The 17,461-nt window shown below is 34.5% G+C and overlaps 1 protein-coding gene and 1 long non-coding RNA gene across 2 annotated transcripts; one reads left to right on the top strand and one right to left on the bottom strand.

Moving 5' to 3' along the window:
• The first annotated feature begins 4,402 nt into the window (after positions 1-4,402).
• LOC138010216 (uncharacterized) lies at positions 4,403-11,128 on the top strand. The gene is made up of 3 exons (XM_068857154.1): positions 4,403-5,003; positions 7,031-9,483; positions 11,063-11,128. The coding sequence occupies exons 1-3, from the start codon at positions 4,403-4,405 to the stop codon at positions 11,126-11,128; spliced, it is 3,120 nt and encodes a 1,039-aa protein (XP_068713255.1).
• A 1,997-nt stretch (positions 11,129-13,125) lies between these two features.
• On the bottom strand, positions 13,126-14,820 carry LOC138010893 (uncharacterized). Its single transcript, XR_011124583.1, has 2 exons — positions 14,611-14,820; positions 13,126-14,049 (listed from the first exon to the last, which is right to left on the bottom strand). It is a non-coding gene; the product is annotated as an uncharacterized lncRNA (long non-coding RNA).
• Between the last annotated feature and the right edge of the window lie 2,641 nt (positions 14,821-17,461).

Raw genomic sequence — 17,461 nt, 5'->3', positions numbered from 1 at the left:
GTGCAGAGCCTGTTAATAAAGCAGAAATTGTCTGTGTTTTGATGGGAGTCATCGATGTGCATCCTCTAAACAATTGCATTTGAGTTTTATCAACTCTAATTGTCCAAACTTCAATATTTCCAGTCAAATTTGCCAGTGAAGCGACACTTAATCTTCCATTTGCAACAGAACCGAAATCTATGTAAACAGTTCCATCACCCCATGGTATATGCACACCAAAGCGTACTTGACCAGATCCCCATTGAAATTGGCTTTGCGAAGTTACGTTTTTTGTATTGATGACTAACATGACAGTGCAAGTGTCTCCTTCACCGGCCACATCAGAGACGTCATATTGAGAAACCTCCAAATAATCGTCTACACCATCGAATCTCAAAAAATGCCGCTTTTTAGATGCATCTCTCATCAAAATTGGTTTTTTAGAGTCTACGGTCTGTGTGAATTTAATGTTGTTCACAGGATCTGTCCAACTGTTTATTTTGTCATCTGAATTTGCGTCAATGACAGTCAAACTGGCTATCAAAGCGATGCTTATTTTATCCAACACAGGTATTCCAGGTAAGCTGTTTGAAATGGTGAAAGTGGACTTATCTAACTTTAAATCCAGTTGTGATTTTATCACAACATGGTTGTCGTTTTCAGCGGCTTTTGCGATTACATTTTTGTCAGTTTCCACATGACCATCATCATTTATTGAAAATGTGGTATCGAAAGTCAAATCTTCTGAACTTGAATGATAGTCTATGGTATATTCTATTTTATTTCCATTTTCGTCTAGAAGATGACTGCCGTCTGATTGTTCAACATATAATGTCATATATCATTGTGTCATATTATTTTTAATTGTTGAACGTTTTATATCGGATTACGAATTTGAATCTCTTATTTTTTCCGTCCGAAAAATTTATTCTGATATAATTCACGTTTCGAAAATATCTATTAACATTAACAGTAATAGTTTTGGTTGTGAAAAAAATATTGTAAATCGCCGATGTGTTTGTTTGGATGACTAAACTATGATTGCTTGACAATGAATAAGTTTTTTTAGAATAAAGTTGTATTGCACTTATGTAAATTTCACTGAACTTCAGAACGTCTCCATATATTGACAAAAAGTTGCATGAATTGATTGCTTCAGCAGTATACCCCCATATGAAAGACGGTAAAACACTGTCGATTATTGATGCAGACAAACCCAAAATTTTATTACCATTCATATTGATTGGTACATGCATTTGAAATTGATTATTTACAACTTGATAAGCCAATTCGTAATCATAGATAGTAAAATCAAGGTTGTTTTTTGCTTTGCCTTTTATACCGTAAATCAGGACATACAATGGTAAAAGAGTTGGGCTTCTATTGTCATAAGTGGATTGAACAGTTACATATAACCGTCTTTCGATAGTTGGTGAAGAACCATCTGGTGATAAGTTCATGATAAAGCGATAATATTTATAATCTGTGTTGGTTTTGACTGTAGTGGTTCGATCGGTGTTCATGTTTCTTTTTTCAAAAGTAACCTGAAATGAATTAAACTCCACATCAAAACCAGTTTTTTGGAAATATATTTCTAAACACACAGTATATTTATCGCTATAATTGTCACGTATCAGTTTGAATAGATTAAAATCGAATCGTCCTTTAAACAGACTGGAACCATCTGCTGCCTTTTGAACATTGAATGAAAATGCTTTTTTGTTGTTTTTATGTGGTGAGTCATTATAGTCGATTAAATTGGCATCCTGTATTCCATAATCATCTGTAAATTCCCCATCATCCATAGCATATTTCAGCACATTTTTTCTGTTTGTGTGAGTAGTTATGTGACTCTTCACTATTTCGTCGTCCACATATTTCTTATTTTTTTCTATTTGTTCGTCTGTGTATCTATTGTTTGCAGTACGTATAGTTGAAAAAGCGTCATTTACTTGCTTCAAAGTAATTGCATCTTGATTATGTGTGGCTCTTCCGAGATTTATTATTCGTTGATTGTTCATATTGAGGTCTCCCGTCATGGCTGACGATCCGTCTTTTTGTAAATATCTCCCGTCTCCATAATTACGATCAAATATTTGATCACCAGCATTAGGAATCCCAATGTTGTAAAAACGCCGGTCTAACATGCTTACTTCACCGTGTTGGTTTATTTGGAGAAAGTTGTCGGTGAAGAACTTGTAACTCATTGCTTGATTTTTTCCCTCATCACTACCGAATTTTTTTTCAGGATCTTTCAAATTTTCAATGAAATTTGTACTCATATTTAAATCTGCTATCATGGAATTTGAACCGTCTATTTGCAAATAATCACTCATATCACCTATATTACCTATCTGTGATTCTAAATATTGTTTATTTACAGCGTCAGTGTTTCCTGTTGGGTCGGCTATATTGATTATTCGTTTATTGTTCATATCCAAATTGCCTGTCATTTTCGCTGAACCGTCTAATCGAAGTGCATCCAAAAATAATCGATCAACGTAACCTTTTCCTGTGGCATCATTTACACCTGTCGGATCAGCAAGATTGATGATCTTGTTGTTGTTTATATTCAAATTTCCAGTCATTGCTTGCGTACCATCTCGCAACACAACCTGATTGACATTCGGTTTGGTTGATAAACCAGTTTGTAATTGGTGTTTTGTAACAGCGTCAGAATTGCCAGTGCCTTCAGCAAGATTGCTGATTTTATTATTTCCAAAGTCAAAATTGCCAGTTACGGAAATACTTCCATCTTTTTTCAAATAATTAGCCAGCTCCGTTTTGTCAGCTTTAAAATTAAAAGAGCTGTCAACGTAAAATTTATTAGAAGCATCTGAATGTAGTATCGGGTCTTTCACTCCGAAGATTCTTTGATTTTTCATGTCGATTGGATTTTGCAATTCTATTTTACCATCGTTAGTATTGAGCACCATGTAAAAACTATGCAAATGCGCACTACTGACAGCGTCACTCTGGCCATGCCTAGCAGGAGCGATATTCTCAACCCGTCTATTATCCATATTAAGGGCTCCAGTCATTGCATTGCTTCCGTCCAATTTTAATGTCTTATTAACCTCAGAATCAACATAACTCTTAGTGGTTGCATCGTCATTTGTTTGTGGTGAAGCAACATTTCTCAGTTTTTTATTTTGAATATCATAATCACCGTCATCTGTTAGTTTAAACCCAACACCAGGCAATCCTTTTACTATTTCAATAACTTTTTCATGTGAAAATGTGTCTTCAGGTAATTTACCATTTGAGTAACTCATATATACAATTGGTTTATATTTTTTCATCGAAATTCTTCTTTACTTGTTTATTGGGTTTGTCAATATATATAAAACTGAAAGGGTCTCTAGTTGCTTTCTCGTATAATTGTTCCGAGACATTGTTTTCACGACATATGAGACTTTTTTCATTAGTACTCGGAAAATCATAAATGGCAAAATGTGAGCAGTTTAATCTAATATCTTTTGGTGTCTTATAGTAGCTTTGACTCAAATATATGGCACAGCAGTTTTTATGTCTCCCCTGTATAAAATAGTCAACTAATGGTTTTTGGTTTTTATCACATACGAAATCGTCGAATATCACAATTTTTTGATTGTCACCATTGAGATTTTTTACAGGAATTATTTTATCATTGCTTACTTCAATGATATCATAACCAGCTTCATCACTTATTGGTTCGAACTCTTTCATGAGATTCCGATACTTTGACTGCTCTAAGTTTTTTGCATAAAGGTAAATTTTATCAAAATACAACAGATTGTAAATCATATGCATCAGTGTGTTTGTTTTTCCCGAACCAGAAGGTCCACAAATGAGCATGCGGAAGCATCGATCAGGCATAAAATCATGTAGTTGTGTGAAGTTTGCGGCAACATCGTCGCCAGTATCATAATTAGGTATCTTCATTTATATTATATGGTTGTATTATTTCAATGACATGGTGTTTGACACAGTGTTCAACATGGTGTTCAACACGGCGTAAAACGCTATTTTTTATATATAATTTGCATTTTTATGTAACGTAACAATATAACAATAAATGAGTTTACTCAAGTGGAAAGAACTCGCAAAGAGTAAATCTGAATTAGGGGATAAGATTAATTATGTCCATAATGCTATTACAAAGCATGATATTGATCAGAAGACCAGTCAACAGGGATTTTCAAAAGTATTTAAACCAATTACAAGTAAATTAGATGATGTTATTGATAGTAATCAGGCTTTAAGGTTGCCAAGGAAAAAACGACCACTGAAGAAAGGAGAAGTTCCTGATTACGGTATTGATATAGAGGATGAAGTTCCAGATATGAATCTTGGTGAATTATTTGAACAACCTGTTTTGCCACAGCAAGAAAAACAACTGGTGCCAAAACCACCAACATATGAAGAATCTTTACAAGATCTTATGGAAGGAAAAAAAGAGATATATGTTGATCCTAAGTACTTTCCTGAAGAACCGGGATTGCCACCAGAATATGATGACGATGATGAGGTAGATTATGGATTAGATGATGAAGATATGGATGATGAGATATTAGGTGATCTTGGTATACCAAATTATGATTCTGTTGAAAAGGTAATAAATCAACAAGAAATGACTGAACGAAAAAACAAAAAATATCTCAATAAGATTGTCAATGCGGCTAAATTTAAAAGAAATCAATTGAAAGCCTACAAAGGAAACGTTACAAAGCAATACAAAAGTGGGAATATAACGGAAGCTGATAGGCAAGAGGAAAACAAAAGAGTGGATCGCGCTATGAAAACTCTGAATGAATACATAAAACATTATCAAAACAAAATGAAAACAATGGAAGGTTCTGGTAGGAAAAAACAAAAAGGTGGTAATGTGATATTTTTTAACAAACCGAAAGAACTTCTAAAAAAATTGGATTTGATCATTGGTGAGATATCGGCTGGTAATACAAGCATTGACATGCGAAATATGGGTGTTTCTATATTGGACACATTATTGAAAATGACAACAATTAACAAATCACAATATGGTAAATTATACAAACAATATTTCAAAATTTAATGTAACCTAATCACATAATGGAACGAGAGATAGTTTTATCATCTTACAGTGTGAAAAATAAAGGGGATAATAAACCAGAAGATTTTACAACAAATTTCACCAGACCTGTAACTCTAGACAATAATAAGCAATACGTTATCGGTCTTAACAGAGTCATTAACATGTCATTCACTTGGTTCAATGTCAATGCTGGGTACAAAAATCAATTAATCCAATACAGCTCCGATAATGGTTCAACTTTTAAGGACATTACCTTTCCGGCTGGGGTATGGAATTATACAGACTTTGACAGACATATTAAAAATCTGACGAAAACTGGTGATACGTATCCTGAATTATTAAAAGCAAAGCAGGATATTTTCCGTATTGACAAAGTAATTCGGAGGGACTATAAAAAGAAACAAGCTCTAGTGAAATGGAAGGGATACAGTGATGAATTCAACAGTTGGGTACCATTGAAAGACATTGAAAACATATGAATTGTGGTGAAACAAACGCGCATAAATACTTATAAAAAAATAAAAATGTATACTTATATTATATGGACAAGTTTGAAAATGAAGAAAAGTTTGGTTTCTATTATGAGAGCGATCAAGACTCTGGTTCAGATTCCGATTGGACGCCATCGCAAGAAAGTATATCTGAAGAAAGCTGCTCAAGTTCGCAAGAATCTGAGTCGTCACAAGACAGTGATGAATCTGTATAAGTAATAAGTATATGTTCAAAGGAAGCGAAATAATTGAAACCATGGTTGTAAGAAAAGTGGTAACAGAAATGATTTGTGAAATAGTGGTTAGAAACGCGGGTTACATGCATTATGTGCGAACAAAAGGGATGCCATTATTGCACCAAGCATTGAAAACAGGAGGACCAAAAAAAGAAATCAAGAAAATGTTTCGTAACATGGATGCTAAAATGGATTTTTTGTTCAGAGAGTTTCAAAGATACAACAATTTCTGGAAACCATTGAAATTGTTGCAAGAAAATATTTAAATAAAAAATATATAGTAATATAATATGGAAGATCGAAGACCAGTTGGCCGCCCAAGATTTTATACTGATGAAGAAAGAAGAAAAATAAAAACCGACTACATGTTGCATAAAGAATGGTACTGTCAAATATGCAACAATGGTATAAACTACACTCTTGCTGGCAAACATTGTCACCTCAAAACAAAGAAACATTTCAAAAATTCGTTCACATATAATACTGGTTACATTTATGACAAAAATGAAAACAGCAGCAATTAATTTATTCATATCACTTCTCTTTACACGGTTAAATACATACTCCAGTATGTGTTCAACTATAAACGCACAATATTTTGACTTAAAGAAATATTACCTATAGATATATTATGATGAATATTATGCAAAATAATATCGCAACTTATATTATGAACAAGAGTGATCTTGAGAAACTAAGTAAATCAGAATTAATAAAATTGATTATAAAACAAAATACGAAACCAGTGCCCGCACCAAGGACTAAAACAAGACCAATCCCAAAACCAAGAAAGAGTGTGCAGCAAATGGTTAAAAATTATGAAGAAAACATAATTCTTCCTCCATTAGAGTTCCGAGATGGATACAAACCAGTGCCAGCACCAAGAACCAAAAAACCAGTGCCAGCGCCTAGAACCAAAAAACCAGTGCCAGCGCCTAGAACCAAACAACCAATTCCATTGCCTAGGACCATAATACAAGAAACGAACAAAGCTTTAAAAGGGTTCACAAAGTCTTATGAAATCAACATCAAAAACAGCAAAGACCCACTTATGCAACTGCAAAATACAAGAAAGGCTGTTGCCATCCATATCAAAAAAATATTAAAATCAATGAAAGGTCTAAAGTTTGTTGAAACACTTAGAGTAACATTTGAAAAGCAAACAGGGCGAGAAGAAAAAATTATGAAAACAGCGTATTTCAACAGTCAACCCCAAACAATAACAAATGACACACAAATTGAACTAGCTTTATCTTTGTCAAAACAAGTCATACTGAACAAGATTGCAGTTTGGATTTCAGAGGGATCTGGTTGGACTATTCAATCTGTTGAAAATCATTATATCAATGTGGTAAAATATGAACCAATGAAAGGATCTTCTTATATAAAACTACCCACAGAACTCAGAAACAGTGCAAAGGGATTGATCAACATGAAAAATGAGGATAATGAATGCTTCAGGTGGTGCCACATAAGACATCTTAATCCTCAAGACAAATACCCACAGAGAATCAAAAAATCAGATAAAGCATTCATTGAAAATTTAAATTACCAAGGAATTGAATTCCCTGTGACCACCAAACAATACAACAAGATAGAAAAGCAAAATGAGATCAACATCAATGTATTTGGTTATGAAGAAAAACAAAAATATCCCATTTATGTGTCAAAAGAAAAGTATGAAGATTGTATGAATCTGCTTCTTATAACAGAAAATAAAAACAAGCACTATGTATTGATCAAAGATTTCAACAAATTCATGTACAATCAAACAAAACACAAGGAAAGAAAGCACTTTTGTATGCATTGCTTACAATGTTTCAGTTCTGAAAGAGTATTAACTGATCATAAAGAAAACTGCATACAAGTAAATGGAGCACAAGCAATTAAAATGCCAACAAAAGATGACAACATACTGAAATTCAATAATTTCCATAAACAACTGCCGGTTCCATTTGTAATATATGCAGATTTTGAAGCCATAACTGAAAAAATACATGGATGCCAACCCAATGATGATAAATCATACACAGAGGCTTATCAGAGACACACAGACTGTGGTTATGGATATAAGGTTGTGTGTTGTTATGATGATAAATACACAAAACCAGTACAAATTTATAGAGGTGAAAAAGCTGTTTACAAATTTATGGAAGCCATGCTGGATGAAGTCAAATACTGCAAGAAGATTATGAAAAAATATTTCAATAAACCATTGAGAATGACTAAAGATGACGAAGAAAAATTCCAAAAAGCTGATGAATGTCATATCTGCAATAAGAAATACAATGAAAATGATGTGAGAGTTAGAGACCATTGCCATATCACAGGTAAATACAGAGGATCAGCTCACCAAGATTGCAATCTTAACTTTCGGATAACTGAGAAAATACCAGTCATGTTTCACAATCTCCGTGGGTATGACAGTCATTTTATAATGCAAGAAATTGGTGAGACAGTCAAAAAGCATACATACACAAACAAGAAAGGTGAAACATGTCAAATGAATATCAATGCCATACCAAACAACATGGAAAAGTATATGGCTTTCATGCTTGGTAATCATCTGACCTTTATTGATAGTTTTCAATTCATGAGCTCAAGTCTTGATAAACTGGTGAGCAACCTACCAAAAGAAGCATTAATATATACTTCTCGAAAATTTAAAGGTAAAGAGCTTGATTTGATGAGCAAGAAGGGAGTATACCCATATGACTTTATGGACAGTTTTGAAAAATTCAATGAAAAGCTGCCACCAAAAGAAGAATTTTACAGTATATTAAATGATGAGCATATCTCAGGTGATCAATACAAACATGCTCAAAATGTATGGAACACTTTTAATCTAAAAAATATGGGTGAGTACCATGACTTATATCTCAAATCTGACATCCTTCTGTTAGCTGATGTGTTTGAAAACTTTCGAAAGACATGTCTGCAATACTACAAACTAGACCCCTGTCATTATTTTACATCTCCAGGTCTTTCATGGGATGCTATGTTAAAGATGACTAACATTAAATTGGAGCTTATGACTGATATTGACATGTTTCAGTTCATTGAAAAAGGAATGCGTGGCGGAACTAGTTATATTGCTAACCGATATGTAAAAGCAAATAACAAGTACATGAAAACATATGATGAAAAGGCGCCCTCAAAGTATATAATGTATCTTGATGCTAACAATCTGTATGGTTGGGCTATGTCACAATACCTACCAACTGGTGGATTCAGATGGATGACAAAAAAACAGATAGACAATATAGACTTAGGCAAGTACAAAGAAGACAGCAAGAAAGGATTAATATTAGAAGTAGACCTAACATACCCAAAAGAACTACATGATTTGCATAATGACTACCCACTAGCACCTGAAAAGGTAAAAGTAACTGAGAATATGCTATCAGAATATTGCAAAAACATTGCGAAGAAATACAAAATATCGACTGGTTTAGTTCATAAATTAATACCTACATTAAGCAATAAAGAAAAATACGTACTCCATTACAGAAACCTTCAATTATACACAGATCTTGGTTTAAAAATAACTAAAGTCCATCGAGTGTTGGAGTTCAATCAGTCACCATGGTTGAAAGAATACATTGATTTCAACACACAGAAGAGAACCAATGCCAAAAATGCTTTTGAGAAAGACTTCTTCAAGCTTATGAATAACAGTGTATTTGGAAAAACAATGGAAAATATTAGAAAGCGAGTAGATGTAAGATTAGTAACTGATGAAAACAAACTATTAAAAATGACTGCTAAACCAACATATGTTAGTAGCAAGATCTTTAATGAAAATCTAGTGGCAGTGCATAAAATCAAAGAAACACTAACCTTAAACAGGCCGGCATATGTGGGTATGTGTATCCTAGATCTTAGTAAGACACTAATGTATGATTTCCACTACAATTATATCAAACAAAAATACGGCAGCAGAGCGAAATTATTATTCACAGACACAGACAGCTTGACCTATGAAATTGAAACTAATGATGCGTATCAAGACTTTTGGAATGATAAAGACAAATTCGACAACAGTGATTATCCCGAAGATTCACAATATTTCGACAAGACAAACAAAAAAGTAATCGGTAAATTCAAAGACGAAGCGGCAGGCATACCGATAACCGAATTCGTCGGATTGCGATCAAAAATGTATTCATATATGAAAGACAATGACAAAGGCGGAAAGACAGCAAAGGGAATCAAGAAAAATATTATTAAGAAGAACATCACTCATGAAAATTATAAAAACGTACTGTTTAATAATGAATAAATGCATCACACCATGAAAACAATCAGAAGCAACTTACATCAACTTGGAAGCTATGAGCTTAATAAAGTGTCATTATCTTGCTTCGATGATAAGCGCTATATTCACAGCAATGGTGTGACAAGTCATGCATACGGGCATTATAAAATATAAAAAGTTGGCTACTGACGTCACGGCACAGCAGTGCCGGTCTACATAAATAATTTCACAAATTTGAAAAGTTTCACTGAAAAATTACACAATTGTGGAGTAAAAATGTGAAGCTTGTGGTTGGTTAAAAATCACGGGAAAACCCCCTTTCTTGAAGGCATCCTTTGTCTGAATCAAAAATGTCCAACCAAAATAAACCAGATTTTGAACCATTTGGTTATATTTTCGGTTTTGGTTAATTTATGGGTTAACTTTTAATTGGTTGAAAACCTCACATGACTATTTAATGATGACTCATTTTCCCGGGAAACCCCCTATTATATGACATAATCAACTTCCTGTGTTTCCTAGAAAGTCACACAATGTGATTATTCTTTTATGATATTATCATGTTTACGATAAAATTTGAAAAACATATAGATTTTCAAAATAAATTTTGCGTTGGATCCATTCTACCTCGCCACGGCATAGATTCGCATAAATATACAACATATAGATTTCCAAGAATACGAGACCGAAAATGACCACGCCCATATTTGGCCACGCCCATGTGATGGAAACCATCGATGGAAGCCATTAAATGGAAAGTAGTATGGAGTTGGGTTGGTATGAGAGCATTTTTGCAAAAATGCTCTCGTACCCCCAACTCCTATACTACTCAAATGAAAGTAAATCCGCATGACAGAGCTCAAAAACCGCTGATTGGCTAGAGAATAATGACGTAAAATGGCTTTTTTCGCGTAACTGCGCCTGCGCAAACTCTACAGATTTGAAGTGATCTTCACTGGCGAAAAATGTCTGATTGGTCGAGGCCTTGTCATGTGACTTCAATACCTCAATTTAAACATGGCTGCCATTCGCTGTTTATTAGATCTCCGTCGACAATAAAAAGACTCTTTTTCAGGCCAGTAAAACGGACGAATGTTTGACTGAATAGTGCGTTTCTATGCCAGCGAGATTCTCTTTTGAGCCAACAGTGCTACGAGGGAAATTTCTTTAAAAATTTCAAGGCCAACGCGAGTCTCGGTTGCTGTGACAGTGTTCGAGTGGAAATTCGTTTGTGGAGCTTACCAGCTAATGGGCTACCATCTTGATTTCAATTCATGCGTTTATCTTTCAAAAAGTGGAACAAAAAAGATACCACTAAATTTCCAAATGGTTTCTCTTCCAACTAAATAGTTACACGATGTTTCCGCGGGGGCCCGCATCTAACAGAAAATGTTAAGATTTTCGCTTTTTTTTTTCCAAAATTAAGTTGTTAAAATTGCCATTCAAGTGGTCCATAGAGGAAAATTTATTAAGACCGAGGGGAAAATTTAGAAATGTATTTCAGTCGTTCAAAAATAAATTTTAAAGTGAATTTAGCAGTAATAATAACCATGTCATAGCACCTCATATTGGGTACACTAGAAAGGAAACCTTCTAGTTGCAATTATATATTGTTATAGTTGTTCCAAGCAAAATGCCAATTGTTTGCTTCCCTCCAAATTATAGCAATACACAAAGATTAGGTTAACTCTGAATAGCCAAAACAACAACATTGTAATTTGAGAATTTGATTCAGAAATCCATCTTACTAGCAGGGAGAATTTTACTGCAACAAAATATTACTTAACTGCTAATAAGGCACTTTCACCACATTGACAACAAAAATACTTAATCAGGAATTGTTTTTAACTTCTAGCAATAAAACAGCAGGAGGATATAAAATTAGGTATCTTCAAAGTTTAGAAAACTTGTTGAAGGTGATTCAGTGCCACCCTCCAAAACGTTTCACAAATTTCATGCTGGCCTACTAAGTACTTCCAGGACAACAAATTATTTAACCTCTCTTTGCGGACTCTGGTTGCAACACAGCTGCTTCAATAATTTTAATCCCCTGGCATTAGATTTAACTTAAAAAAAAAACCATAACTTCGTATAATTTTCTGTAATAATTGTTCAAAGACATTGAGCAAAAGCATACAAAGCTATATTTGAAAGGTGCATAATCCCATGTTGCAGTTTTCTGGATAAGACTTCACAGAAATAACTCCTGTTACCTTTCCATATGTAAAGAGGTCCCATGATTTATGAGTCAATTAGTCAATGAGTCAATGAGACACACAGTCAATATTATTAGCAATAATTTATTGATTAAGCCTAAGCCCTTGTTTCAGTGATCAGGCCTAAGAAGGGTTAGGTTAAATTTTAGCTTCCATTTTATGGGTTAGGGTAACTGCACTAACTCATTGACTCATGACTCATTGACTCATAAATCATATGTAAAAAATACAATGTATTTCAACAATAGATGCAATGAATTTTTAGCAATTGCTGTAAATAATAATAATCATTCCTACCATTTCAAAGGATGAATAAATTAAAGTTGAATGCAGTAAGTGTCAGAAGTAAAAAAAGTGGTCCAATTTATTTAAGCTGTAATCAATTTCCATCCTTGCTTTAGTGCCTGGATAGTGTTAAACAATGGTGGTGAAGTGAACAAACTACCCCAAGGGGGATTCCCTTGCAAAAATGACAGGGGTTCTTGTTGTTCCTTTTTGGAGAAAAAATTGTGGTTTTGTACTGCTTATGATACTGAGACCAAACAGCTGGCAGAGTTGCTGCCGTCATTTAAGGCTATCAATCTGAAAAATGAATGGAACTGTAGAGCAATTTGGTAAGAGAGCAAATAACTTTTACTTATGAATTATAAAATGCCAGTCATTTGTCAATTTAGAACTGGTTCCTCCAAGGGGTCAGATTTCTTTAGCCTACATCCACAAAACAAGATTCTGTTACCTTTAAGGACCCCTCCTGAGCAAACTGCATCCTCATGTTTGGATTCTCATTGATTTAATGACTTTAATGATATTATGCAAATTTGCTCTACAATAATACTCAAATACCATAAAAGAAAGTCAAAGTAATGATGGAATTTAACCCTTTCACCCCTAAACCGGCCATACTTGGTATTTTACTCTGTCTAAAGCCAGAGTATTTTGCTCTGTCTAACACCAGACGATTTTACTCGTCAATGGGGAACCCCATGGAGTCAACAGTCTTACAGTACTTCTCAACATAAAGAAAATGAATTCTGTGGACTTGAACATTCCCAAATAGAAATGCCGTATATTCCAAATATGGTTGCGTGAACTCTTCAAGATTTACCTGCTTCAGGAACTTCAATCAATGAATATTTTGAATATTTTTCCTGAACTCCTGCAAACTTTGTACACTTTTTAATGGTTTGCCCTTCAAAAAAGTAACATTCAGAAATAATGCAAATACAACTGAGGCTGTTTTGCATTATCTACAAGACAAGACAACAATATCCTTTATTCAAACACAATCAATATTAAAGCAATCACGGTAATGTGCTAACTATAATAAAGATACACTACAGGACATAAAAGCTTAAAACTAACTACAGTACGTGACAGACATAGGATATCTACACATAAGAAATAAGAAAAATAAATCAATTGCTATCCAAAAGATCATATTGCAAATACACCAAAAGGTAACGGTTGATTGACAAGTTCCTTGTGCAAAATGGTAGAGCATGTTTGAAGTCCAGCAGGACCAAGATGAGAAGTTATGATAAAAACTCTAAACATATTTTTTACCAAAATTATTTTACTGCCATCAACCCCAATGAGACCTTATGCATGGGACACTGTTTCTCGCTGCAGCTCCAAATCACATAATATATTAATAAATTTTGCCATGTCAGAAAAGAACAAACATGTGGGGTGTAAGCAAAAAAAGTCCAAGGCAATAAAGCTTCCTTTCAGCCTTTTCGGGAACAACTATCCACTGTCAACCATACTTGACTCAAAACAGAATTTCCTTGATCCAACAACACATGACAGTCCCCTAAAACCAAAATTACATCATTAATGCTTCCAGAAAACAATAGTAAAAAAAACCTCAATCTACAGATACCTATATACATCTGTCCCTACACTTTTGTTCTTCCAAACATTATTTTAAGTAACATGGATTTTGATTTTAAACTCAAATTGATTGCAAATCCATAACTTGGTAACTACTTGAACGCAAGGATCGTTGAGTTGTGACTGCTAAAAAGTATAATAACTTAGACCTTCACCAGAAAAGGGAATATAAATGACCTTAAAAGCAGCTTTTTAAAATATTTGATACTAGGGTTACGTTCCCAATGAGACAATCACTTTCAAAATCAAATTCATATCTGATCGAATCACTGATCATTCATGTACAGGTGCCGATCGTAAGGTGTAACGCAGAAAAAAATAACCTTCACGTTGAACAATATTGCCATTTCCTTGCCACCTGGTACAAGCCAATTCACACATGAACGGAAACTTTAGGAATCCTCCTTTCTGCACATTACAGTAACTTTTTGCACCCGGTGGCGACAAACTTTCCACATTAAAAATTGCGCAGAAAACTCACCTGTTTCGCAGCTCTTTTCCCACGAAATAAAATTTTCCAGGAGCAAATTTTCCGAGGATGCTGGTTGGATTGGACTTTCAAACGACTTACACAACATAGACGTTCTCTAAGAATACATTCCAATTGAAACTGGCGTTAAAACTAGCCTTGATCGCTCTAAAAAGAACGGAAACCAACAAGCTACCGATTCTCAAACGGCAGCCATTTTTCTGTTCTTCTCGGGGGTGCTTTTTTCACGAGAGCCAATGATAGTCCCGGAAACGCGTCACGTGTCATATCGCGCGACTCATGCGCAGACATTTTTCGCCAGTGAACGTATCACGTGCGGTCATCACGTTCACTGGCGAAAAATGTCTGCGCATGAGTCGCGCGATATGTCACGTGACGCGTTTCCGGGACGATCATTGGCTCTCGTGAAAAAAACACTCCCGAGGAGAACAGAAAAATGGCTGCCTTTTGAGAATCGGTAGCTTGTTGGTTTCCGTTCTTTTTAGAGCGATCAAGACTAGTTTCAACGCCAGTTTCAAGTGGAATGTATTCTTAGAGAATGTCTATGTTGTGTAAATCGTTTAAAAGTCCAATCCAACCAGCATCCTCGGAAAATTTGCTCCTGGAAAATTTTATTTCGTGGGAAAAGAGCTGCGAAACAGGTGAGTTTTTTACGCAATTTTTGATGTGGAAAGTTTGTTGCCACCGGGTACAAAAAGTTACTGTAATGTACAGAAAGGAGGATTCCTAAGGTTTCCGTTCATGTGTGAATTGGCTTGTACCAGGTGGCAGGGAAATGGCAATATTGTTCAACGTGAAGGTTATTTTTTTCTGCGTTACACCTTACGATCCGCACCTCTACATGAATGATCAATGATTCGATCAGATATGAATTTGATTTTGAATGTGATTGTCTCATTGGGAACGTAACCCTAGTATCAAATATTTTAAATAGCTGCTTTTAAGCTCATTTTATATTCCCTTTTCCGGTGAAGGCCTAAGTTATTATACTTTTTAGCAGTCACAACTCAACGATCCTTGCGTTCAAGTAGTTACCAAGTTATGGATTTGCAATCAATTTGAGTTTAAAATCAAAATCAAAATCAATGTTAGTTAAAATAATGTTTGGAAGAACAAAAGTGTAGGTACAGATGTATATAGGTATCTATAGATTGAGGTTTTTTTTACTATTGTTTTCTGGAAGCATTAATGATGTAATTTTGGTTTTAGGGGACTGTCATGTGTTGTTGGATCAAGGAAATTCTGTTTTGAGTCAAGTATGGTTGACAGTGGATAGTTGTTCCGTTATGTGTAGATATCCTATGTCTGTCACATAGTTAGTTTTAAGCTTTTATTTCCTGTAGTGTATCTTTATTATAGCTGGCACAAGAATGTATTATTGCTTTAATATTGATTGTGTTTGAATAAAGGATATTGTTGTCTTGTCTTGTAGATAAGGCAAAACAGCCTCAGTTGTATTTGCATTATTATTTCTGAGACTGTAACTTTTAAAGGACAAACCATTAAAAAGTGCACATAGTTTGCAGGAGTCCAGGAAAATTATTCCAAGTATTCATTGATTTGAAGCTCCTGAAGCAGGTACAGTGTAAATCTTGAAGAGTTTACGTAACGATATTTGGAATATACAGCATTTCTATTTGGGAATGTTTAAGTCCACAGAATTTATTTTCTTTATGTTGAGAAGGACTGTAAGAGCTGTCAGGTAACTCAGATGGAAATTTGACAGACCTTAGCTGTAATTCAAATTATTGGTACAGTTTTGGTCGTTAGTGGGACATAATATTTAATTGGGACATTTTTTAGTGAGTGATTAAGCCATTGACTCCTGGGGATTCCCCATTGACAAGTAAAATTGTCTGGTGTTAGACAGAGTAAAATGCTAAGTATGGCCGGTTTAGGGGTGAAAGGGTTAAAGTGCTATTATAAATTTGACTTTCTTTTTCTTCATTTGAACCAAAACAAGTGATTAATCATCACCTCCACCATGCTTTGCTTTGCATTGCTTTGGCTTTTAGAACAAAGTATCAAAGTTAAAGCTGGTGGCTCAAGGAGTAAACTATAAAGACTATAATGGTATTTGAGTATTATTGTAGAACAAATTTGCCTATATCATCAAAGTCATTAAATCAATGGGAATCCAAACATGAGGATGCAGTTTGCTCAGGAGGGGTTTTCCCTATAAAAATGGCAGGCCACTTATTAGAATTTTTTTAAAAACAACCCTTAAAGGTAACAGAACCTTGTTTTGTGGATGTAGGCTAAAGAAATCTGACCCCTTAGAGGAACCAGTTGTAAAGTTACAAATGACTGGCAAATAACTTTTACTTATGAATTTTTCATAAGTAAAAGTTATTTGCTCATGTACCAAATTGTCTTACAGTTCCAGTCATTTTTCAGATTGATAGCCAAAAATGTACTGTAGCAACTCTGCCAGCTGTTTGGTCTCAGCATCATAAGCAGTACAAATCCACAATTTTTTCTTCAAAAAGGAACAAAAAGAACCCGTCATTTTCGTAAGAGAGTCCCCCTTGGGGCAGTTTGTTTACTTTACCACCATTGTTTAATACTATCCAGGAAGTAGATTACAATGGAAATAGATTACAATTTGAAAAAATATGCCACTTTTTTTTACTTCTTACACTTACTGCATTCAACTTTAATCATCTTTGGAAATGGTAGGAATGATTAGTATTCTTTAAAGCAATTGCTAAAAATTCATTGCACCTAATGTTGAAATATTTTTTACATCTGGAAAGGTAACAGGAGTTATTTCTGTGAAGTCTTCTCCAGAAAACTCTAACATGGGATTATGCCCCTTTCAAATGTATCTTTGTATGCTTTT

This window comes from Montipora foliosa, chromosome 7 (assembly GCF_036669935.1).
Source record: "Montipora foliosa isolate CH-2021 chromosome 7, ASM3666993v2, whole genome shotgun sequence".
NCBI lineage: Eukaryota > Metazoa > Cnidaria > Anthozoa > Scleractinia > Acroporidae > Montipora > Montipora foliosa.
The sequence above is the reverse complement of the archived record's forward strand: the minus strand, read 5'-3'. Positions and strand labels throughout refer to the sequence as shown.